The sequence below is a fragment of the Mus caroli genome, chromosome 9 (genome assembly GCF_900094665.2).
Source record: "Mus caroli chromosome 9, CAROLI_EIJ_v1.1, whole genome shotgun sequence".
In the NCBI taxonomy this organism is placed as follows: Eukaryota; Metazoa; Chordata; class Mammalia; order Rodentia; family Muridae; genus Mus; species Mus caroli.
Window position 1 is genome coordinate 116,927,621 of NC_034578.1, and position 25,859 is coordinate 116,953,479.

General features: G+C 46.7%; 1 protein-coding gene across 2 annotated transcripts; it reads right to left on the reverse strand.

The window, feature by feature from the left end:
• Positions 1–16,237: 16,237 nt before the first annotated feature.
• On the reverse strand, positions 16,238–25,846 carry Lyzl4 (lysozyme like 4). Of its 2 annotated transcripts, none has more exons than XM_029481041.1 (5): positions 25,675–25,846; positions 22,876–23,125; positions 22,616–22,765; positions 21,498–21,576; positions 16,238–16,489 (listed from the first exon to the last, which is right to left on the reverse strand). In XM_029481041.1, the coding sequence occupies exons 2-5, from the start codon at positions 23,012–23,014 to the stop codon at positions 16,420–16,422; spliced, it is 438 nt and encodes a 145-aa protein (XP_029336901.1). In that variant the 5' UTR covers positions 23,015–23,125; positions 25,675–25,846; the 3' UTR covers positions 16,238–16,419. The 2 variants fall into 2 exon arrangements, with proteins under 2 accessions (XP_029336901.1, XP_021028447.1); XM_021172788.1 differs by having other exon boundaries at positions 25,565–25,786.
• Between the last annotated feature and the right edge of the window lie 13 nt (positions 25,847–25,859).

A 25,859-nucleotide genomic window follows, 5' to 3' on the forward strand; every position in this document is an offset into this window, starting at 1 on the left:
TGGCTCTTCCCTCTGTGGCTGTGGCTCTTCCCACTGTGGCTGTGGCTCTTCCCTCTGTGGCTGTGGGCTCTTCCCATGATGGCTGTGGGTTCTTCTCTCTGTGGCTGTGGCCTCTTCCCATGAGCAGTTTCAGGGAGTGTCCAGTGGGCTTGAGAGATGGCTCAGAAATTTGCTGCCTGGCAAGCATGAGGAATGTAGCCCCAGAACCAGGAGGAGGCACAGAGGGTGAGAGAGGGTAGACAGGACCCTAAGCTCATTCACTTGTCTGGCTGATAACCTGAATTCTGAGTTCAGTGAGAGACCCTGTCTCAAAAGTAAGGAGGAGAGCAGCCGAGGAAGATGCTTGATGTTGACCTCTGGCCTTCCCATAGGCATGCACATGAACACACACATGCACACACACATATGCATGCAGATGAACACACGTGCACACACGCACACACACACACATGTACCTGCATGCACCTGCACACATGCACACACAGGCACATACACATGCACACACACCACAGCATATGCACACATAGCACACACACCACAAAAGGCAGGACATGGAACTGCTACAAGAGAGAATCTGACTTGAAGCTCCATGAAACATCAGCAAGCTTTGCTCTCAATCAGGTCTTCCTTACCTAATATCACTGGAGAGGAAGGGGAAAGTTCTTTCCAATATTAGTTTTAAAATCTAATTGAGCAGAATTCGGTTGCCTAGACAATGGTGTATTGAATTGTTTGGTGACAGTAAGGATGTATTAAAAATGCCCCCAATCTCCAGAACTATGGGCTAGCATAAATCTTGAGAGTTTTCAGCCACAGCTCCCTGTGTATCATGCCTTGCAATTGTGTTAGGAATGCAAATGAGGTGGTGAAGAGCTAGAGGAGCCTGAAGCTGTATGGCAACATCCCAGGGCAGGCTGGTGGCAAGCACACATGCCCAAGAGGCAGAGCAGAATGGCATAGAGGTGTGCTGGGGGCTGCTGAGGAGTTGCTTTGATCTCAGAGGCTGTGTTAGCCATAGTGTGTTTATTGGACAGATTATTTCCAGGTGTGTGTGTTTCTGTGTGTGTATGCATGTGTGTGCCTCTGTGTGTGCATATATATGTGTGTGTGTTCATGTACATGCCTGTAGGAAGGCCAGAGGTCAACATCAGGTGTCTTCCTGATGTGTTTGTGTTTGCATGCACATGTGTGTTCATAAGTGTTCAGGTGCATACATGTATAGGTTTTTCTTTTTAAAGTGTGTGTGTGTGTGTGTGTGTGTGTGTGTAGTTATTGTTACAGTTACTGTGGAGGCTAGGAGAGGATGTCAGATCCCGTGGAGCTATAGTTACAGGCTCTAGGGAACTGCTGGACGTAGGTTCTGGGAATTGATCTCAAGTCAATGGCTGTTCTTAATCTCTGAGCAATCTCTCCAGCCTTCACCTTATTTTCTCAGACAGGGTCTCTCACTAGGCAGGAGCTTATCAGGCAGACCAGGCTGGCTGGCCAGCAAGCCCCCGAATTGCCTGTGTCTGCCTCCACCGCTCTGGGATTGCAAGTGTGCACAGCCACACACTTTTTACTTGGTTCTGGGAGTTAAACTCTGGTCTAAATGTACTTTGTTGTTTGAGACATCTTCACAGTCCTGGAGGACACCCACGACAGCCTCAGGCTTGCCATTCCCCCTCTTCTGTATTGACTCAGCTCCAATATGCCTGTGTCTCTCAGTTTAAGGACAGAGAATGTGACACATGCCTAGGAATGAATGACATAGACAAAGCCACCCACATGAGCCTGTGCACATGGGAGACTGAGCCACACAGGCCTCAGGAGATCCGGGGTCCCAGCAGCTGGTTGTTGAGGCAGCAGTGCACCCGGCTCCTGGAGCGTTAATTCCAGGGGCCATGAGCATTTATCATGATAACTCACATCGAGCCTGCAAAGAACTCTGAAATTTAGCCAAATACAAATGCCTGATGCCCTTTGGCAGCAAGGGTGTTATGTCTCTTGCCAAAAAATATACCATCTGCTGCCACCACTTGACTTTAAAGGATATATTTAAATATTATTATTGTATACGTATGGATGTTCATCCACTGTTTTACATGTGTAACATACATACATGCAGGTGACCACAGAGGCCAAAAAAGTGCCAGATCCCCTGAAACTGGAGTTACAGGCAGGTGTGAGCTACCTGATACGGGTGCTGAGAATCAAACTAAAAGATCCTGACAGAGAGTAAAAAATTATTTAAGCCCCTAGGCCTGTGTCCAAAATAGCCCATTGTTCCAGGATGCCAGGTGTTTGCAGTTTTTGCCAGGTGTTTGTGGTTTTTGTGCCTTTATAAACCCCTTACCCCTTGAGCTAGTGGTCGACTCCTCTACCCCTGCGTGGGATACCAGTCGTCCCCAGTGCACTAGTCTTTCCTGAATAAACCTCTAGCAGTTTGCATCAAGACCATTTCTCGTGAGTGATTTGGGGTGTCGCCTCTCCTGAGTCAGAACGTGGGGGAGTCCTCATGTTGTGGGTCTTTCAAAACCTGAGTCCTATGTAAGAGCAGCAAGTCCTCTTAATCAGTGAGTCATCTCTCAAAGACCCCATTTCCCAATGTGTACTTGTATCTGTGTCATTTATAGTGGTGGTGGTGGTGGTGGTGTGTGTATGTGCAAGATTCATGTGTTGTGTGTGTATGTGTGTGAGCCTGGTATGCATGAATTGTGTGTGATATGTGTGTTAGTGTGATGTATGTGTATGATGTGTGTGTGTGTGTGTGTGTGGTGTATGAGATAACTCCAGGTGTCCTTCTCTATCTCTCTCCACCTTTTTCTCTTGAGGTAGCATATGTCACAGAACCCAGAGCTAGGCTAGCAGCTAGTCAGTCCCAATGTGCCTCCTGTTTTAACCCCCATTGTATTAAGGTTACAGATGTGTGCTGTTATAGGCTTTTTTATGTGGGAACTGGGATCTGAGCTCAGGCTCTCATGCTTGCACAGCGAGTCCTCTTACCCACCTCCCCAGCCCAGCTCTCTTACCCTCTGAGCTCCTCCCCGAGTTAGGCTGATGCAGCCTGCACTCTGCCTTCTCACAACTTTTATTGAGTCTTGTAGGTAATCTCCAGTCCATAAAATATTCTGACATTTTGCAGACCTATCCCCAAGTGTGTCACCACTAGCCCTCTCTCTTGGTTCCTAGGACAATAAGAGGTCCCTTAAGGGCTAGCTTTGTGCAAAAGGCCGGCCAGCACCCCATGCTGAGGTCAAGGACTGCATCTTTCTTGTGAGTTAAGCTGGGCCATTTATTTCTGAAAGCCCTGTCTACACTAGTTAGAACAACAGCTTCTACCATGAGCAAGCGGATTCAGTGTTCCCTGAGCTAAACACTCTGAGGTTCAGACTCAGTTCCTGCAACAGCATGATACTGGCTTTGGCTATGTCCTCATTTCACAAGTGAGGAAACTCGAGTGTAGACAGAAGATACAGCAGGCCCCCCAAATCACACCCAGGTACACAACAAGTTAGAAAACCTAGAAAAAAAAAATGGATAAATCCCTAGAAGTGTGTTCCCAGCCAAGACAGATCAAAGAAATGGAACGTCTGAATGGGCTGACAAAAAGCAAGGAGAGAGAGAGAGCAAGCAAGCAGGGAAAGGCCCAGAACTCAGTGCTTGTGTTGCTGGGCCTGATCAAATACATTTTCCAAAGTCTTAAAATTCCCCTGCAAAAAGAATCTGAAAATAATCTGTTATCAGGGACATGGCTTTGATATCAAAGCCAGGGAAGGATGTTATAAAAACATAAAACAAAATTGTAGGATGATAACCCTGATCGACCCAGATGCAAAAATCAACAACTAAATCCCAGCAAGGCAAACCCAGCGGCACTATACAGTAAACAGACCTTTTCCCTGGTCAAGTGTTTCTCATCCCACGACCAAGAGTTTAACAGGTGAAATTAGGGTTAACCAAAGGGCCAAGACCAAAGGGGAATCTAGAAGAGACAAATGGTATTCAGCAAAGTCCTGCATAAATTAATGGCTCTGAGATTAAGATCACTGTCCGCTCCCGAAGAGGACCCAGGCTTGGCTCCCAGCACCCATATGGCATTTCACAGTAGTCTGTAACTCTAATTCCAGGAGCTCTGACGCCCTCTTCTGGCTTCCTCAAGCACTACATGCATGCAACCAAAACACCCTAACACATAAAATAAAATAAAAATAACTTTAAGAAAATCTCTGAAATGTCCTTCACCCCATAAAGGCTCCAGGTAACAAGCCCATGGCTGATATCCCAGTGGAGCTGAAAAGATAAACTCTTTCCTTTTAAATGAGGTGAGTTATCTGAAAAGAAATCAAGAAAAAAAAATCCCATTCAAAGAATGAGCACACAGCCCTTGCCATGTGAATTCTCTCTCCCCTTGCTCTTGTCCCTGTCTCTCACAGGTGGGCGAGCACACACACTCTGCTACATGAATTCTCCCTTCCTCTCTCTCCCCTCACTTGTCCCTGTCTCTCTTGGGTGTACTGTGGTGGGTGAGCACACACACTCTGCCATATAAAGACACACAAAGCCAGGAAGCTTCCGCAGACACCAGTGTCCTGGTGTCCATCTCCAGAACCGTGAGAAATAGCATTTGTTGCTTGAGTGGGACCGATTGGGTGCAATCCCTGGATAGGCCATGTTACTTGTCTTGGTCCTTCTGTCATGTGAACTGCTTCTTCTCCTCAGCTTTGTATCTGGCCATGTTGTTGACTCCGGGCAGTGGGCTGTCAGGGGTGCAGTGTGAACAGTGGCTTGAATACGTGTGTATGTGATTGGCTGGCCTTCCTGCCTCTGCCGTGGAATGAACTTTGATCCTTGGAGCAGAGTCAAACCCAATTTCCAGCTAAACACAGGTCAGATCCAGTGACCTACAGACTTGAGAGATAAAAACAAATGCCTGCCGTTGTGTAACAACATTGAAAGGGACACCGAAAAGCCACTGGGGAACTCAAGGCCATTGGTGGGTTCTTTTGGGAACAGTGAGGTTCTCCACAGGGCTGTCTGGCATCGATGATGTCTTCTACAGCTGATTGTATGACCCTGCGGCCCCTACCTGGAGTCATCCACCTGGATGCCTGTTTGGGGAGCTAGCTTAGAAGGAAGGCTCAGAAGGTGGCTCACTCTTCTGATTCACACAGCGTCCCTTGACCCCATTCATTTTATACATGTCCATCCTGAGTACATCCCCAAATCCGTCTCTGCCGGATTTCAATCTAATATTAATCCATATAAGGAAAACTTCCCCTTCAAAGGGATTAACTAAAACCAGCATATTATTTCAGAATTTCACTTAGAAATAATGAAGGGATGAGCCAGGCCCTTTTCCTTACTGGCGCCGTTAAGCGCTCAAAGCCAATGACTCCAGAAGAAAACAAAATTCAACACTAAAATGGCAGCACATCCGGAGGGGGCAAGAATTCACTGCTGAGACAAGTTGGAATGTTCTAGAAGGGAATCCAACACTGCCCAAAGTTACCTAAAATTAAAAGCATTTAAAAGGATGGGTCTGGATCTCTGACTCCTTCACAGGGTCCTTGCCACTGTGTGGAGAGTGTGGGGGAATGGAACGGTCTGCAGGAATCTGCTCCACCCAGGATCTTTGACCTCCCCAGAGACTCAGAGGCTCAGCCCAGTTCTTGCTTTACCCTGGAGCCCGCATGGACTTGAGCATCCTCAACCAAAGCACATACAGCTGAAAATGGATCTTTCTGTGAAGTGAGAAAGTGCCTGTGGGACCATGTTGCTTTCTAACAAGCACTTTAATCTGTCCAAATGCAGCAAAGCAGACTGTGACCATTAGGGTCTACAGGGGAAAAGAAATACCAATATAGATCTAAATAAAAAGAAAGACGAAAGCGTTCAGACCCAGCTCCATCTGAGTCATACACATGTCTCATCTCCCTCAGAGTCATAAAGCATTGAGTGATGCCCAGTGCTGAGGCCCCCAGATTCTAATTGCTGGTGGTAGCTAGTATTCATGGCTGGCTTCTCCAGCTGTGTCAGATCCCGATGTCTCTCTTCCCCTGTTCAACAGTTTTAGAAAGAGATTCCATAATCTGCTGTTAATATATGTTATCCGAGCAGTGTGGGGATCATGTGTGTGCTCTTGCCTGTGCCTGTGCTCTTACAGATGAGTTGTCTTGGTTCAGGTGGAGATGGCTGTCCACAGACCGTCATTCATCAGGCTTGCAGTCGGCTCAAGATCACATGTTATACTCATATCAACATGAATATCATTGTTGATACTATTAAGGGGTTTGAATAGGAATGGCCCCAGTAGACTCATGTATTTGAATGCTTGGCCCAAGGGGAGTGGCACTGTTAGGAGCTGTGGCCTTGTTGGAGGAGGTATGTCACTGTGGGGACAGGCTTTGAGGTCCCTTATGCTCAAGCTGCACTCAGTGTGGAAGACAGTCCTCTTCTGCTGCCTGTGGATCAAGATGTAGAACTCTCGACTCCTTCTTCAGTACCATGTCTGCCTGCATGCTGCCATGCTTCCCGCCATAATGATAATGGACTAAACCTCTGAAACTGTAAGCCAGCCCTAGTTAAATGTTTTTCTTTTTAAGAGTTTCTGTGGTCCTGGTGTCTCTTCAGAGCAATAAGAACGTTAAGACACTACCTACAATTTAAAATATTTAAAAACATATTTTGAGTGTTCTGCCTGCGTTGATGTCTATGCACCACTTGCATGCAGAGGAGAAGAACTTCAATCCAGCAACATAGCTGCTCTGGCAACAAAACAGTTGGCATGTATGCTGATCTCTTCCGTGGAAACAGCTCAGAGACTGGATAAGACATGAATGTCTCTGCCCTAGCCAATAAATCCTTTTTGGCTACCTGATCCTCATGAGCTTGGCACATTTCTTATGGCAAGGTTGGGGGTTTTCAGTTTGGTTATGCAGTCCAAATGGACTGTAAAAACTGACAAATGCCTTTCATTTGCTCAAGCACAGAGCAGGGATTTGTTATTAGCTGACGTGTGCATACTGTACATTCCATACATATGATATGTTAATGCAGACATGCACCTACAATACTACCTTTAAAAGTTAGTGCGTTTTCAGAGCAAAAGGACCAGACTGACCAGTGAAGACAAAGCAAGCAGCTGAGGTGATCCAGCCTCACAGACTGCCTCAGCTGCTGTTTCCTCACAAACTGCATCCAGGACCACTTCAAAGCAGTCTGCTTCAGCCAGGACTTCAGTTAAGCCCATCACTGTCCTAGCCCACACAGCCTGGACAGCAAGTTAACCACCCAGCTCCCCCAGGACTTGGCCCATACCCAACTTTCCTAGGGTCCCCCAAAGACACCTTTGACCCCAACAGCAGGAAGCAACCTTCAGAACACAATGCACTCATTCCCAGAGAGGGTGGCTTGGGTCCTTTGGTGGGCTACGGATATTTATTGTTGTTTGCAGGGAGCTGTTTGCAAGTTGTTATTAGTCATTGGTCAGGGGGAAAAGAAAATAAAGGAGGTTAATTTAAGGATCTCTTTCTCTCTCTTTCCCCCTCTTACTGTCTCTCTTATCTAATGTTAGGTAGAGAAAGAGGGAGAGGGGGTGTAAGAACAAAAATGGTGGATACTTGGTAGGAAAAGAAAGATGGATTATTGTACCTTCTTTTAGACTAGAAAAAAAAACAAGTCTCAAATATTTTAGATTGCCATAAATTTTTTTATATGTTGCTAGAAATGTAAGGTTATATTTGCTACAATATACTGTATATAGGATCCAACTCTTTTTAAGGTATTGTATACATGTAACTCACTAAAAAGTATAATGTAAAGTTCTAGTCTTATGAAAGTTAATATTATAAATTGTTTAGGGCAATTAAGAAATGCAAGTTAATAGTCACCTATTATATATAATTTGTAGTCATGTTGGGTGCTGATTTAGTTTAATTGCAGAATTAAGCTTTATTTGGCCTCCTGTATATGTCTTCAAAGTTAAACAGAAAGTAAGTAGCGAGAAACAAGCAACATCTGTCTATTTAGATGACTTTAGATAGATAGGTGGTCCTCGAACACTTCAGAGACCTGTAGATTGCACATCAGGATGGCAGATTTGAAAACCTTGATGCTGAAGTGGACATTTGCTAAAGGATGGATGATTAGGACTGCAGTTAGGAAGGATCATTGTACCAACCGATCTTCATGAGGACAAAGACTGTTACATTTGTGGGACTGATAATGTTTCTGTTGTAACAGTTAAACTGTGTATAATTTTTAGCTTAAACAGAAAGGGGGAAGATGGAGAAGAATTTTAATCCAGAAACATGGCTGCTCTAGCAAGGGATCACATCCAAATATATGATCTGGCTGGATCAGACATGCCCTTAGTATATACCTTTCATTTCTAACAGTGGAGGTAAGGTTAGTTTGTAGAAGGAAGCAGCCATGTTTGAAAGTAACATCTAATTGAGGGACAGACAAAGTGATGAGTCAGAGAAAGATTTGACAGGATGAGTCAGAGGTAGGATACACCCACTCTCATGAGAACAGCACAGGAAAGAGAGGCTACTTAAGAGCAGTGCAGGGAGAGAGAAAAGGGTATAATGTGTGTGTGTGTTGTGGTGTGTGTTGTGGTGTGTGTTGTGGTGTGTGTGTGGTACATGGTGTATGTGGGTGTGTATGTGTGTGGTGTGGTGCATGGTGTATGTGGTATGTGGTATATGTATGGTGTGTGGTGTGTATATGTGGTATAGTGTGATGTGTGTGTTGCATGTGTGTGGTGTTGTATGGTATGTGTGTTTTGTGTGTGGTCTGTTATGGCATGTGGTATGCATGTGTGTGGGTAGGTGGTGGGTGGTGAGTGGTGTGTGATGGGTGGTGGGTGTATGGTATGTGGTGGGTTTAGTATGTGGTATGTGTGTATCTGTGGGTGGGTGTGGTGTGGCATGGTGGGTGGTGTAAGTGTGTGATATGTGGTATATGTGTGGTGTGTGTATGTGGTGTGGTGTAATTTGTGTGTGTGGTGTGGTATATGTGTGTTGTATGTATGTGGTATGTGTATGGTATGTAGTGTGTGTATGTGTGTGTGTGTGGTGGGTGGTAGGTGTGTGGTATGGGTGTGGTGTGATGTGTGTATGATGTAGTGTGTGTGTGTGTGTGTGTGTGTGTGTGTGTGTGGTGTTTGTGTGCATGGCAGTTTTTCTGGGACAATTTTACAGAGACAAGTTTCAGAGAGAACAAGCTAGACACAGGTGAAGACAAAACAAGTCAGAGAATGAAAAGGAGCCAGAAGATTAGAACATATTGCCAAAGTTAGTATGAGGCTGTGATGGTTTGTATATTCTTGGACCAGTGAGTGGCACCATCTGGAGGTGTGGCCTGGTTGGAATAGGTGTGTCACTGTGGGTGTGGGCTTAAGACTCTCATCTCAGTTGCCTGGAAGTCAGTCTTCCACTAGCAGCCTTTGGATGAAGACGTAGAACTCTCAGCTTTGCCTGCGCCATGCCTGCCTGGATACTGCCATGCTCCCACCTTGATGATAATGGACTGAACCTCTGAACCTGTAAGCCAGCCCCAATTAAATGTTGTTTTTAATAAGGCTTGCCTTGGTCATGGTGTCTGTTCACAGCAGTAAAACCCTGACTAAGACAGAGGCCAAACAGAATAATTCGGTCAGAAACCAAGACAAGCCAGATTGAATCAATCAATTTGGAAGATTAGATTGTATGGAGGCTAGAAGCTTCTAGGTCTAGGTCTACAGATAGTTAGAACAGAGAAAGAAATACTCTGGGCTTAGCCCAAACCATGTATTTGCACAGCTTGGGTATCATCTTATCACTTTGAGGAAATAAAAGTGACATTTACCATGCAGTGTTCATGGAGGCCATGAGAGCACTGGATACCCAGGAACTGGAGCTACAGGTGGTTGTGTGCCACCAAGTGGGTACTGGGACTCAAACCTGGGTCCTCTGAAAGAGCAGCAGTGCTTTCAGCCATTGAGCCATAAAGAAATTCTTTTAATACTCAGATGTTTAAGGACAAGGTGAGGTGATACCCAGCAGTATGCTGGAATTAGGGAAATGACATACATGTATCAACTGATTTACTGTTGCCAGGAAGCTGCTTCTCTGCTAGCTGTACCCCAGATGCAACTGAGTCACCTATTGGAGCCTGCATGGGTTCCTGGATGCCTGACAGCAATTTTATCTGACAGTGTGGCTCAAAGTCTAGACCTTGGCCCTTTTTGCCACTCTACAAAGCCAGATGCACTCTGCTATCCCAGAAGTCCAAGAGAGGCTTCTCTGAACTTTGAGACATTAGATACAACTTAAGGCAAGGGAACTCTTTGATTGTTTGTGTGGTCCTGGGTTTGGAACTTTGTATACAATGACAAGTACTCTCTCAGTGAGTCATACTTCCTGCTTCCCATCTCGTAGATTTGTAAATTCATACTGGCCTCCAAATTCAGTTAGAGCTGTGATGATCTTGTCCCTGTCTGGTATCTGTTCCTTAACAGGAAGTAGAACTAATTTACTTTAAAAGAGACATAAAAGAGTACACCAATGTCCTGAGTGCTTTAATTAGGTGAGTTTGTTGCAGGAAAACTGGGATTGGTGTACTTTGTTTCCTTTAATTATTCATTTGTTTCCATCAAACTATGTAAACTCAAAGTAGACGGAACACAGTGAGTGAGGTTACAGGCATGCACCACCATCTCTAAGTGCAAGGAAAATCACGTGTTACATGGCTGATGTCCCACCAACTGGGAGGCAGAGACAGGAGGCTCTCTGTGAGTTTGAGGTCATCCTGGTTTACAGAGCTAGCTCCAGGACAGCCAGGGCTACATAGACATACCCTGTCTCATAAAAGCCAAAAAGGAAAAGACAAACAAATGAAACCGCAAAGTTGTCACCTAAGTAGAAAGAAGGCACAGGCTCTATCCAGGACAGGGTGAGGATGAGGGTGACAGTGGTCCAATGTCACTTACTGAACTTCTCGTCAGGTAGGCTGCTCATGTGAGGGTTTCTTCCACTGCATCTACTTGGAGACCTCTCTACTTAAGGGCCTCTGACCCTCAGGCCTGCATTTCTTTTTTCCTTACGCCCCTGCCATGTTCCCAACTGTAGTCACTTCTACTTTGCTGTGACAGAGGGATGGAAGGTTTATTTTGTTACTGGTGCAATCAATCTGGGCAGGAGGCCAGGAGGTCAGAAGAACTGACCAGTGGGTGCTAGGAACCAAGCTCAGCTCCTCTGCAAGAGCAATGTGCTCTGTACCGCTGGCATCGCTTCAGTTGCTTAACTTGGGTGTTGTTAATCCAACAGGGCTGAGGGCTGCAACTGGAAACAAACTTAAACTGTTGCAGAAGAGGCAGATGTGGACTGTTCTTCTACTGAGGAGAAAGAAATAGATGAAGAGGTTCTGATTTCCACAGCCAACCCCATTTTGTCCTTCGTATTATGAGCTTCTACAACTCGGTGGAAAAAAATTATAATTAAAGAAAACAAAGTATACTAATTTAAGTGTCCCTCACTACAGTAAGTCCTTAACAAATTAACTTAATTAAACTGGGTTCGCACAGTCTTTTCTTGTCACTTTCCAAGTCTATGAATCCCCTTCCTAGAAGGGTGAAATCTTGTTCTTTTCACAGCACTGTGGGAGGCCCTGGGGAAGGGAAGGGGAGGGGACAAAGGGAAGGGGAGGGAGCAGACAGAGACTTGAGCTTCAGTTCTTCTCCTGACTCACTAGCTGTGTGAACTCAACTGTTAGAACTCTGAACCCAGGGCTCCCCAGCTGTGACATAACATCATTTCCTGTCACTGTGACAAATATCAGACAGAAATAATTTAGGGGGGGGGGATTATTTTGGCTCATGCTTTCAGGGATGTCAGCCCATAGTCCGTGGCTCCATTGATTACAGACTCACAATGAGGCTGAACATGACAATAGTGGAACATGTGGCCGAGGCTACCCACCTCATGATGGGTAGACAGAAAGGGACCATTTGTAACTTCCCAAGACACCCCCCTCCCAGAAACATACATCCCAGAAACTAAGCTCTTCCCTAAAGCTTCCACCAACTTCCAGAACAGCACAGCAGCTGAGGACCAAGCATGGAGACATTTTGCATTCAGAACCTCCAAGTCCTAAGAGCCTCCCCACTTCTGAAGACAGCTCAGCCTGCTTATTCTACAGTGACAGAACATTTGAGGTGTGGTGTTTCACTGAAGAGGAATTTGTTAGGTAGGGAATCCCAAACCTGCCTAGGCCCTTCTTGCTCAGGAGGAGGAAGGATCATTGTACATGCATGGAGATGAAGGAGGGCTCGCTTTTGTCCCAAACCTGCTTCCAGGAAAATCTGCTCTTAACACTGCACTGTGCATTCACAATAGCAGAACAGAAGTCCCCACGACTCATCTCCTTGCTTTGGGGGTAGATTTCCCAGCACAAGGACACTGGGGAGGTCTTGGAACAGTGGCAGGATTGTGGCACCAAGTCTGCATTTTGAGTCTGACCTCAAGAGGTGCCTACTAGGTGGCAGTTTTAAGACACTGAGAACCAGCATGGGCCTGTGCTGCCTTCTGTTGCTGCGCCCACTGGCAGTCAGGAATGCACTCTCTTCTGTTCTGGAGGTGAGATGCCAGAAGGCGTGATCCATCAGGTCAGTGCCCTTGGTGCATGCTCTTGGAGAGAAGCCATTGCCAGTTTGTTGGGGGGGGGGTGGCATTCAGATTGCTGCTTCCACAGGCACATAACCACCCCTCCCACCAGCCATAGTCCTGCCTAGTTTGCCTGCACGTAGGTCCCTTTTTCGTCCTGCCTCTAAAGTCTCTCTTCCCATCATTCAGCTAATTACTTTCTGGTTTTTGTGACTAAAAGCAGCGTACAGCTGCAAGGTTTGTTGTGACTCATGGCTTGAGGGTACAGCTTCTCTTGGTGGCAGAACTAACACTTGCTGACCCTCACCTCACTTCCTGAAGAATCAGGAAACATGGAGGAAGGAACACTGGGCTCAGCTGCTCCTGCTTCCTTCCTGTTTATTTAGTTCAAGACTCCAATTCATGGGAGAGCGCAGCCCTTCCCTTCTGTTAACCTCCCTACAAACACCCTCACAGGCATGCCCAGAGCTGTATCTTCTAGGTGGTTCTAAATCCAGTCAAGGTGACAAGATGGATGTCTCAGGAGTTTGTGTGGAGGTCATAGCGTGGTGCTTCATCAATCTTCACACCCAATGGGATGGTGTTATTATTCTCATCTTGCAGAAGGTAGAAGCAATATTTAGAGAGATTAAATGCCCTTCCCCAGGTTGGGAAATGCTGGACTCCAAATGCTTGCTTCACAAGGGCCTGGTGAGAGATTTATTGACATAGGTTCCATAAAGTACCCAGGATGTATCTCATACAAAGAAACATTGTACATCTCAGTGCAGACTGCTCTACATTCGATGAAAAGAAACAAATAGAAACGTGTTGCCTCCAGTCAGAGCCTAGCTTCTGTGGAGGGACCTCAGGCTCACCTGGTTTTCCAGGGCTGAGACAGACAAGCCTTCACTCTCTCTTGGAAACTGAACAGGCTGAGAAGAGATTGCCCACAGGGAGCCACACTCTGTGAACACAGCAGCCCCTTGCTGGCACCTGACAAGGTCAGAGAAAAGCAGCTTCCTAGAAACCAGCACAAACTGCAGCTGTAAATGCCTCCAAGTTGTGCGAGCCCTTAGTTTTGAGATGTAGACACATAAACGGGGTGTCTCATAGAAACAGTCTGCGCTGTTGACAGTACTTTTGAAACTTAAAGATAAAAATCACATCTTCCTTCAAAATGGAGTTTTGATGCCAGCTGCTCTGCCTGGGAATTGAGGCTCAGTGACCATCCAGCCTAGTCTACTTGCCAAGTTCTGAGCCAATTAGAAACCCTCAAAAAAAAGACAACAGTGCCTCAAAGATAGATATCCAAGGCTGTCCCTAACCTCTACACGCATACACATGAACTCATAGGCACAGGCACACACATGTACCCTCAGGAACAATCACATGTACACGTGTGCATTCACATGAACACTCATGGGCACACACATACACACACACACACACACACACACAGAGAGAGAGAGAGAGAGAGAGAGAGAGAGAGAGAGAAAGAGAGAGAGAAGACAATTAACACCAATATAATTGCATGGTTTGGGGGAGAGGTGTGTTAAGGTTCAGGCTGTTGCTATGTATTGTAATGCTAAGTGTAGGCCCCCAAGGTCTGGCTCCTCAGAGATGACAGAGTCTACCTACATGTAGACTCGAGTGACCTTGCCCCCATATTATTTCTGACTGGTAAACAAAGATGCCTACAGCTTATAGCTGGGCAGAATTGAGATAGGCAGAGCTTGGTGTTCTAGGTTGGGGTCAGAGAAGACCATGAGGAGAGGAAAAAGATGGAGAGAGGAGAAAGACGCTATGGGTTAGGAGTCAAGAAAGCATAGCCATGAGGGCTGGCAACTGGAGTTACGAGCAGCCCAGATGAAACATGGTAATAATTTGGGGTTATCGATAGAAAAAAGATTTTAATAGCATAAAAGATAGATATCTGCTTAATGAAGGCTTATTGTAAGTGTTGTGTGTGACTTTTATCTGGGAACTCAGTAATCAAAGCCAGGATGGAAGCCCCAGATTGAGATTATTTTCAACAATAGAGGTGTATGGAGGTCTAAGGAGATAACCAACTCATACCTGTTATTTACCGGATTAAAGCCAACTTATGCCACCTCTCCAGAGCTGTTTTGTCACCTGTGAGACTGCTATAATTCAATTTAGCATCTAAGGTTTTCAGAAGTTTGGAGATGTGGTTGAGGGAAGAGTCACATGCCTTGTGTGAAAATCAGGATTTCTATAGTAATTGCTGGTACTAGAAGTCATAATGACATAGCTCTATGAGAGTGACATTTCTTCACCCAGCTTTGACAATAGAAGCGGGAGCAGGGACCCAGCTGAGGTATCAGTGTTCACTGTGGCCAGCCGGCTGGAGGGCACCAAGCCAGGAGTTGATGTTGGGAAACCCTGGTCCCATCAATACCCTAACATTTGCTTTGCCCTTGAGCCTCACATCCTTGTTGACACAGAGCCCATTAGGGAACCGATGAACATCCTTGGAAGTAATGGGCTGGAAGGAGGCGGCAGCTGGGTTTCCTCCTGAGATGATAGTGTTCTGATAATTCCAGGTGTCCCTAATGTCTACACCAGCTTTGGGCTGGGATCAGATGCTGTTGCTCTTGAGTCCACCCGTGGAAACAATGCCAGGTCCAAATCTCAATAATAAAGTTTCCCTTGATGTCCTAAAAGCTTCTTCTGAGCCCAGGGACCACAGTTACTGACATCAGATAGCAGGGATTCGTGTTCTGTGTTTGAGATTCGTGTGGAAGCATGAGACAGAGCCGCTCCATCAGCACCGAGCTTGACTGAAAGCTTGTTCCAGAAGTTCTGACTCACAGCAAACAGGAACCAGGGCCTGCTTCACTGCTTTATGTGTCCTGCCTTTAAGGTGGCCACCGTCTGTTCAGCCTGCTAAATTTATCTGTAGGTTAAGCAATTCAGGATTATGGACATTAAAGCTTGCTCATCTAATGGGACATAGGAAGGATCCTGATATAGACCTAGAAATATTAGGCCACAAATCATTACCAGAAAAAGCAAGATATAATGCTGTCTATTTAATAGTGGCTCATGCTCGTAAGTGGAAAAAAGGACGTGGGCATGTGCACAAGGATCCTCAAAGTCAGGAATGAGACACACACAAAGGTTAATGGTCCCCAGGCTCTCTCAACATGGGCTGCAGAGCAACACAAACTGCAGCAATGATAACCTGCTTACTGTGTGTGTGGGGGGGGGAGTAGTTTTAATAACCTTTTTTATTAGTATTGCCAGCTTTCTTCACCTAAAGGTGTATTACTTGTACCATCTTTAAATGTGAGAAGGGTGGGCCCCAGAACAGGCACAGTAGCCCTAACCCCACAAAGGCACATGCAGACGTGTGTCTCCTAGGTGACTCCAAGTCTAGCCAAGCTGGCTCTGAAGAAGCCATTGCACAGCCTCTCTTCCCCACTTCAGTGGCTCCGCTCAGCTTCCACTCCGTCTCCTCCCCCTTATCCTGCTTTAGGGATTGCCCTTCCCCCCACACACACACCCTTCCCTTGAGAACCAGAAACAGTAAGTCATGAAAGTGGTAAATAACGAACAATCATGGCCGCACTGCTCCTGATAGAATAACACAGGCAGAGGCTTCAGGCCCCGGCTGAGTAATTAGCTGGTTTATTCTGCACCTTGCACCCCTGGATGAAGTGAGGACTGCCGTCCTTTTCCACCTGGAGCTGTCCAGTGGTGAGGTAACTGGGTGGATTGAAGCAGCAAACAGAAGAGTATCCTCAGTCCCAAGACGAGGCTGGCAAGTGAGGCAGGGCCACTTGGGTGCCTACAGATCACAGCCGTCCAGCCACCGGTCCAGAATGTCAGACAGCTGGCAGTTCTTGGACCAGACGGGCCTGCAGAGGAAAGGCCAGAGTGGTCGACAGCAGATCCTTCTCCCCCAGGGCCGTGCTGCTCAGCCCTGACTGCCCGGCCCCGGGACATCTGAGTCTCTCCCATGTGGACCTCAGGCTTTTGAAGTTCTTAGCACTCAACCTGGTGTGGAGGCAGGTGCTTCCTCCATGATATGCCCACGCTGTCCCTGCCTCACACTGTAATCCCACCCAACCAGGGCACCCCTGCCCTGTGATGTATTAGTCAGTCCTCTAAGACAGCTTCAGAGTTCTTTGACTAGCACAAGGCCCCAAGGAGTGTCGATGGCCTTGGGCTCCTTCCACCCCTCTGTGTACATCCTTCATTCTATAGCATTTAAAATTCTTCTCCCAGGCTGGAAAGATGGCTCAGTGGTTAAGAGCACTGACTACGCTTCCAAAGGTCCTGAGTTCAAATCCTAGCAACCACATGATGGCTCACAGTCATCTACAATGTGACCTAATGCCCTTTTCTGATGTGTCTGAAGATAGCTACAGTGTACTCATACACATAAAATAAATGAATAAATACATCTTTTTTAAAAAATTCTTCCCCTTTTCTCCCCTCCTGGGGTGTCTGGACTGAACCTCTAACCTCTTCTTCTGATGTCCCTAACAGTACTCCCCAAGTTCTAGTCTCTAGTACCAACTCCTGGACCCAAGTCCATTTGCAGTCCTGCTCCTTAAACTAGCAGGGTGGGGGACCCATAGTAGACAGAGGTTTCCTGGTCCCTTAAAGCTATGAAGCTCAAGAAAATACACACACCCACATTCTCAGAAAACCCAAGGCTCTTCATAGCTCGGGACAGTGTAGAGAGAATATCTTATAAGCATTGTCTGTCAATAAAACAGCTTCTGGCCAATGAGCTGAGGAAGAAAACAGGAGGTGGGACATCCGGCAGGAAGAGAGAGGATTCTGGGAAATAGAAGTGTGAGAGATTCACTCAGAACACTGAGGAGATGGACATAAGCCAGCAGGGGGCTGAAGTCAGGCTAGAATAAAGAGAGAGTCACACCAGGAACTCTGAGGACACAGACGTAAAAAGACAAGGAGAGGAAACCTGTCGCTGAACTCAGGTTAGGATAAAGGGGGCAACAAGTTAGGAGCAAGTCAGCAAACAAAAGGCAAAGTTTATGACCTTGGAATTTACTAATAAATAATTAGTCTCAGAGTCATTATTTCTGGGAATTAAATGGCCGAGAGAAAAAGCATAAAGTTTCAGGGCAGATAGTGTGGAAGGGGCTCCCCTTCCACTGTAGGGACCTTGTCTGCCCAGCACAGCAGGGCGACTCAGTCTGAGCTGTAGAGGATACATGACTGCCTGTCAGCTTACCAAGAACCTCCCTTCCCACGAGTCTGGAGAATAAGGTCCCTCGGCCAGCATGGCCCAGTATACTGCTTCCTAGTGCCACACAACAAATCTGACTGAGCTCACTAGTGCTTATGGTAGAGACTCAGCCACGCTGACCAATTAATCAGAAAGCCCAGGCCTCGTGTGAAAGGAACCTCGGACTTTCAGGAGACAGTTATCATTAACAAGATTCCCACCACCACGTGCAGTCTGTTCTGTTAGCAATGAGGCTGCTTTGATGGATTCGTGATGTTGACAACAACGAGTACACACAGCAAACACTAAAGACCCTCATCGCCGGCCTCACTTTCACAACCAAACCAACTCCAGAGGAACCCAAGCTTTACGTATAAAAGATAAAAATCATAAAAATTCTATTTTTTAATTTAGTAAAAATACTTAGGGCTTACTTGGTGTCTGCAGAGTTGCGATATGAGAAAACATGGATGGAGTTCTCTGGAGTCTTTAGGATAAAATACCTTTAATTCGTATGTACTTGTGGTTGCACGAATGTGCAGATGTATATGTGTGTGGGGTGCACGTGTGTGTATGCATGTGTGTATGTGCACGCACATGCATATGGAAGCCAAAGGATGCAATCAGGTGTTGTTTCTCGGGCACAGTCCACTTTGATTTTTGAGATAGGGTCTCCTACTGGTCTTGAGCTGCTGGCCTGTGGGGCCCAGGACTCCACCCGTCTCTACCTCCCCAGACCTGGGATTACAAATGCCTGGCACCGTACTTAACTGATCTTTAAAAAAGGGTTCTGGGGATCAAAGTCAGGTCCTCATGCTTTCAAGGCAAACTTTACCAACTGAGCCATCTCCTCCATTCTTAAAGACATTTCACAGAAGGGGCTTCCTATAGACCCAGAAGCCACAAGAGAAAAGATAGAGGTATTTGATTCTAAGAAACTGTTAGGTCTCCTTTAGGATGAAGACACCAATAAACAAAGTCAAAACACAAATGACAAACCCAAGACAACAACTCACACAGATGTAGTTGATGAAGGTTTCAGAGCCCTCGTCTATAAAGAATGCATTACTTACATAGGAGGAGGCTGAAGAGAGATGTCTCAGTAGTTAAAAACCTATACTGGATTAGAGTTCAGTTTCCAGCAACCACAGGACAGCTCACAACCCCCTGGAACTCTAGCTCCAGGGGACGCAATGCCCTCTTCTAACCCCTGCAGGAACTGCACACATACACTTAAAAATATTTCTTCATCTTAAAATAGTTGGTAGGAATAAAAGAAAACATAAGATAGTGGATAATATTGACTGTCCATCTGACTGGGTTTAGCATCATCTTAAGACACACATAGAGCGCCTGTGAAGGGCTTTCCAGAGAGCTTTAACTGACTGTGGTACGTCCTGCCTTGGACACAGGTGATGCCACCCTACAGGCTGGTGTACACAACAGAAAAAGCAGAGGAGGGGAGGAGCCAGTTAGCAGAGTACCTACATTTCTCCCCATTCAGTTTCCTGATCTGTGGACAGCATCACCCATACCCCCTTACCCCTCCCACTATGATGGACAGAGTCCCCAAAATAAGCCTTTCCTCCTTAAGCTAGTTCCTGACAGGGATTTGACTGCAAGCAGTAACAAAAGAATGAATAAGCACCTTACAGAAAAGTAACAAGGACACATGAAAGGATGATCACTTTTTCATGTGACTAAAAACACAAAGTGCAAAACAACAGTCTCACACTTTGCTGTTTCCCAAGACAGTGCCAGAGTTTGTGGTTTTCTAGGCTGCTGAGCAGAGGAGATGCAAGCATCCTGGTGGGGTGAGACAATACCCAAATGGAAGTTTGCCATGTCTCTCCACTTTGTATTTATTCATTTATTTTTATTCTGCTTTATTTTTAAGTAGGGTCTCACGTAGCCCAGGCTGACCTCAAACCCACTATGTTGCTGAGACTGAACTAAAGCTCATGATCCTACTGCCTCCACCTCCTGAAAGTTGGTGTTTTCCATATGCAACACCAAGCCCAGTTTCTCTTCGGCTTCTTAATACACCAAATATCCTAAAATGTTCCCTGCAGGAGATTTCCCAAGCAGACACTCGAAAGAACGTGCAAGTTCTAAAATACTGAATGTTTGCAACAGAATTTTTAAAAATAACAACAATGGCCAGATAGATACATACATTAAAATTCAAAATAGTATAATGTATAATATGGCAGTTTTCAATGATCATCCTCTGAATTAAAACATTTCCATTCTCAGATGGAGGCTTCTTAAGATCCAGGAAGTGAACAATTCACAAGTCTCAGAAAGTCCCTGAAACTTACAAGACTCTCAAAGGCTTCTCCTTTTCCAAGGTTACAGAAGTCATGAGCAGCATCTTGGGGGAGGCGATTCCAACCTATCTATCTGCCTACAAGGCATACATCATTTCAGGTTTACAGTTTTAATGAGTCTACATTGAAATTAGGGTGGGCTTCTTGATGTTACAGTGTCTTTGAGCTATCCCTGTGCCTGAAGAAACACTAAGTAATTGGTTTGCCAGGCTGGACTTAGACAGAATTGTTACTTTGATGTGTTTGGGTAAGTAGATATTTGTTCACACTGTCCCAGGATAGTGTCACATAAGTACTAGATACAGGGATATAGGCTGCAGTTTAAATTCAACATCACATTGCAAACACAAAAATGATTTTTTTTAAAGCAATAATAAAAAGATCTGATCTCAGAGGGCTGGAGAGATATAGATCAGCAGTCTAGACCAATGGTTGCTCTTTCAGAAGATCTGAATTCAGTTCTCAGAACCCACGTGGAGATTCATAACCATCCATAACTCTAGTTCCAGGAGCTTCGATCACTTCCTTTGATCTCCTTGGGTACGAAGCACACATAATGGACACACACATGTATGCAAGCAAAACATTCACACATAAAATAAAATTTCCTAAAAGATCTAAAAGATAAAAATGCTGATCTCTGTGACAGGCTAAGCCAGTAAAGGCGTGCTTACAGTGCAACCATGAGAACCCATGTTCAGAACCAAGTGAAAAGGCAAACATAGTGGCAAATCCAAGAAACAAGGAGCAGACACAAAAGGAGGGGATCCATGGAGCTCATTGGCCAGTCAATACAACTGAATCAGCAGACTTCAGGTTCCGTGAGAAATCCTGACTCACAAAAATGAAGGAAAGGGCAAGTGAAGAAGTCTTACATCAATGCCTAGCTTTCACATGCACACATGTACAGACAACAGGTAACTAATAAACAGACAGACAGAGTGTGTGTTATTGATGTGAGCTATGATGGTGAATCGCAGACATTTAACCTTACCTAGAAAACACACCTGAGTATCTTTGTGGGAACGTTCCCAGGACGGTTCCACTGAGCAGGGATGGACCACCCTGAACATGGGCAGCACCAGCTTACAGGTTGACCAAAAGGAAAATACAGCTGAAAACCATCAGTCACCTCTTGTCACTCCTTGACTGTGACTCTCATGAGCCAGACACCTCGCACACTCCTGCCACACCAACTGCCCTGCCATGGACAGACTGTGACCCTCAAACTGTGAGCCAGGATGCATGGGTTCCCTTCTGTCCTCAGTTGCTTCTGCCAGGGATTTGGTCACAGCCTTGTTCAGCCTCCAGTGTGAGCTGCAGACACCCACTTACCACGCTCCCATCCCATGTTTTCCTTTCACGATTTTCTTGGCACACTTGATTGTATCCTTTAAGTTTGGATTCAGTAAAGCTATGAAGGAAGGGAAATAGATTGATGTTGTGGCATCCGATGACAGCAAGTGTATCTCTCCACCCTACAATCTCCCTTGCTACTGCTTGCCCTCATGGCCTGTCATTAACAGAGGCTGAAAACACTGGACTCTCCTCATCAACCAAGGTAATGAGGCCTGAGGCTGCTGGGACCTAGACCCTTTGCTGCAGACACACCTCAGGTGGCAGGGACACCTTGCCTAGCCTCTTGGTGTAGCCCTGACTCGTGACCCACTTTTCATTTGTGTCTGCCTCCAGTTCCACTCAATAGCCATGAGGTCTTGGGTATGGGTTTGCTGTATCTAGGCCCCAATTTGCCTGTTTATTGGGTGGCTGAGAGGCTGCTGTGAGCACTAACTGAACTGATACCTGCCAAGGGCTTAGGAAAACTCTTGACAAAGCTCTCTGAAGCTCACAGAACACAGGAAAGGATCCTGGCCAGCTGCTTCCTCTTAGCCAGAGATTCTTAGGTCCCTTAGAGGAGACAGACAACATGTCCTCTTCGGGCTTTCCCTGTCTCCTCCTTATAACTACTTCTGATCTGTCATGGTGACAGTATGGCTCCCCTTAGGGAACGATTGGACATGCATGGGTGACATAGGACCAGACAGAGCAATCTTTTCCTACTCTAGAGCTGCCTGAGCTCTGTGCCCTGCCCCTGCTCCCAACATCCCAGACATCCCAGCATTTCTGGGCCCATTGGCTTTTATCTTTTATCCTTCTCAGACTAACACACCCTTTCTCTCAAGCTCCTGTCAGGCTAGCTAGCACTCCACCTCCCAGAGATGAGCTTCAAGCACAGCCAGTTCCCTCTCCCTGTCTCCTCCAAACATGAAGGTCTGTAGGCTCCTGTGCCCCGAAGGACTGGAGAGGAAGGGACACACCAGTGCAGGACACACTGCAGACGAAATGGAGAGAGAGAGACTCACCAGTGCAGGACACACTGCAGAGGGAGTGGAGAGAAAGGGACCCACCAGTGCAAGATACACTGCAGAGGGAGTGGAGAGAAAGGGACCCACCAGTGCAGGACACACTGCAGAGGTTCTTGCCGTGGCCGCACCATTCATTGTCACGAATCTGAAAGAGGCCGAAACCGGTGGAGCCATCTTGTGGGTCCTCATAGACAGCTGAGGGGTTGAACTTGCTCTCAAAATAAGCCAGGCACACCCCTAAGAGGTGGAACAGCATGTGGGGTAAGAAGATGCTGGTGGTAGGGGATGAGACAGCGGGGGTGGAGATCAAGGGGGTGAGAGAGACGGCACGAAAGGGTCCTACTCACAGTTTTCAAGGCTGTAGCCCTCAAAATAATTCAAGCCCCCGTCATAGAGCATCTTAGCCACTGTGCAGCGCCCCAAGATGGAAGCACCGATCGGAGTCAGCAAGTAGCTGATGAGGAGAAGCACCAGGTACAGCTGCATCGTCGCCAGGCTCTGGTGGCTCGAGGCTGTGGATGCCAGCTGAATGGAGAGTCTCAGGCAGCTCCTTCCAAGGTCATAGGGACACTGGACTTTCCAGGGAAAGGAGAGGCACTGGGAGTGGGGGGGAGGGGAGGTCAGGAAGATCGAGGAAAGAAGGAAGAGATGGAAGGAAAGGGGATGAGAAAGAGGAAGAGGAAACAGAGGAAGAGGAGGAGGGGGAGGAAGCCAGCTCACTGCATTGTACATTGCTGAGCAAACCATTCCTGCTTATGGTGAGTTGTTTCCACTGCTGCCTTTTAGCCTGCATTGTCCCAAGTTGTGGCCTCAACAGTCTTACTCCCAGGTTAGCAACCTCCACTGACCTCCCTGGCTGTCGACACAGGGGACAGCCCCAGAGGACAAGCCACTGGCCTCACAGTGCCTCCATTTTCTAGTCTGCAATGATGGGTAGTCTCTCGGATAACTGACCTCAAGTCCTCCACTTCTGCAGTGACACTTCAGCCTTTCTCCGACACAGGCCCATGCTGCTGTCTTCAAGCACAGCTGAGCAAGGGTCCCCCAAACATACAAGATGTCACCTTGAGACACTGCTCATTCCTTGCATAAGGTCACACCTAGGCTTGGTTTCCCAAGCCCTCTGGGAACCTGATTTTACCCCAGCCAAGCATCCTTCCATCAAGAGGAATCAGTTCTGCCCCTGAAAACCATAACAGAACTCCCTGCTTGGGCCTGTCTGCAAGAGCCATGCCCCTTTCACTATATACCTATTGGTCTCACCTTGGTGCCTTCGCTATCTATCCACAGGCCCCCCCCACACCCTTCCCACACACGTCACTCTCCATCTTCTGGCCCCCACCCCTGGTGCAACTCCTGAAGACTGACTGACCCTACCTGAGGTCTCCCTTCCCTTGCCCAGACTTTGCTGCCCACAGTCCCTTCCCTGATCCCTAGGGAATGATAATCCCGTTTTCGGTCGTTGTCCCATGCTTCAAACCAGAATAACTGACTGGAAAGCAGGGTGTAGCCTCCTCCCGGTGTGCCCCATACTCTGTCACTATAGACCAGTGACAATCACCTCATGCTACTGTGTTGCCATTCACACATATGTACACTCTCCCAGTGACAGTCTCTTCCTCCTGGGGCCTGCAGCCATGGCTTGGGCTTAGAACGTTCTTTTTGGGGGTTATTCTGTGTATTGGAAATCTGGTACACACCTAGAGGGTGGTTTAGGTATGAACTGTTGCCCTTAGACCCTCTGGTTTGACCTGGTGGCCCAAGTTGCTGATGCTGTTTCTGGAAGGTTTAGAGCCTTTAAGAGGTGACACCAGCCCCACTTCCTGGTCTCTGCTTCCTGATTGCAGATACGATGTGACAAGTCACCTTAAGCTTTTATAAATGTGAGTCATCACCTAGTGGCCTTGTTACCACAGTGGGCAGTACCATCAAACCAGAGCCACAAATAAATCTTTCCATTTTTAGGTTGTTGGGTATTTGGTCCCCTCTGTAATGAGCAAAGTGTCCTCTGAAGAATAAAATTGCTCTCTGCCATGAACTAGTAGCTTAGATGAAACCTCTAAGTGGGGCAAAGGTGGCAGACGTGTTTAATTCTGCCGCGTGGTTAGTTGTACACCTGACCACTGTCTCGGGAGGTGGTATCTTGGTTCTCAGATAGCCTGGGCCTTAATAGCTGCTTTGCTCTCAGCAGTTGGGATGGCAGTGACCCTAGCAGTGACCTTAACAAGTTATTTAACTTCTCTGTGCTTCAGAGCTCTTTCCTGTCACACAGAGGAAAACACTCCTTACCTAATTGTGCTGAGAAAATGATTTTAGTACAGAAAGCACTACATGCTCAGGGCAGCCTCGTCCTGAGTCCTGGTTTTACACCCTTGGTCCTCATTAATAACTGAATTTCTATGCATGGGGAGAGAGACCATATTGACATTTTCTAGCTGTGCAAACAGTATTTTGGGAACCATTAGTCTTTCCCAGGCTAGGCACTGTCTCAGCTCTTCCCTCCCTCCAGCAGCCAATTCAGCAGGATCATGGATGCTGTTCTAAGGCCTACCCACCCCTCATCTGCCTGCCTGCCACTGTTCTGGCCCAGGTCATCACCATCTCTGACTAATTATGGGTTTCTAACAACATCCTCCACATACCATTTGTCCAATTCCTCCTGATCTGGCCTCTGCACCCCTCTTCGGTCTGACCTCAGGCCACTCCAGACCCTTCCTCCCACTTTGTTCTTCCACAGGCTCCCTGCCCGTGTTCCCTGGACCACACCACTCCCGCCACCTTTGTGCCAGCTGTTCCCTCCACCTACATGACTACTCCAATGACCACAGTTTTAATTGTGGCCACTTACTCGTCGAGGAAGGTGGCTTGGTTGTCTTTGTAATATACTCTAATAGCATTCACTGTGTTGGTTTGCTCTCTTGCTTATAACCTTGGTCTCATACAGAAAGCTTGCCTGACGCTGTCTCCTCCCCAGAGGCCAGTACCCAATACCTTGCTGGTTCTCAATGATTTTGTTGAAAGAATAAGCAAGCTTACCCTTCCAAAATGTGTCTCCAGATGACCAAAAGGGGACTTTGCTGACAAATGTGCTCTATAGCCAGATGTCTTTTGCCTGTCTCTGCTTCTGCCTACAAAGGCCCACCTACCAGCCCGGCAGGGAGTCCACGTTGCTTGCAGGCTGGGTCCCCTGCACTTTCTCAGATGCCACTTTCTTAATAACCCATTTGTCTTCACCCAAGAGTTTCTACACCATCGATCCTGCTCCATGAGAAACTCTTCTAGAACCTTCTCTATGACATCTGTGAACCAGAATGTTCTGAAAGAGGAAGGA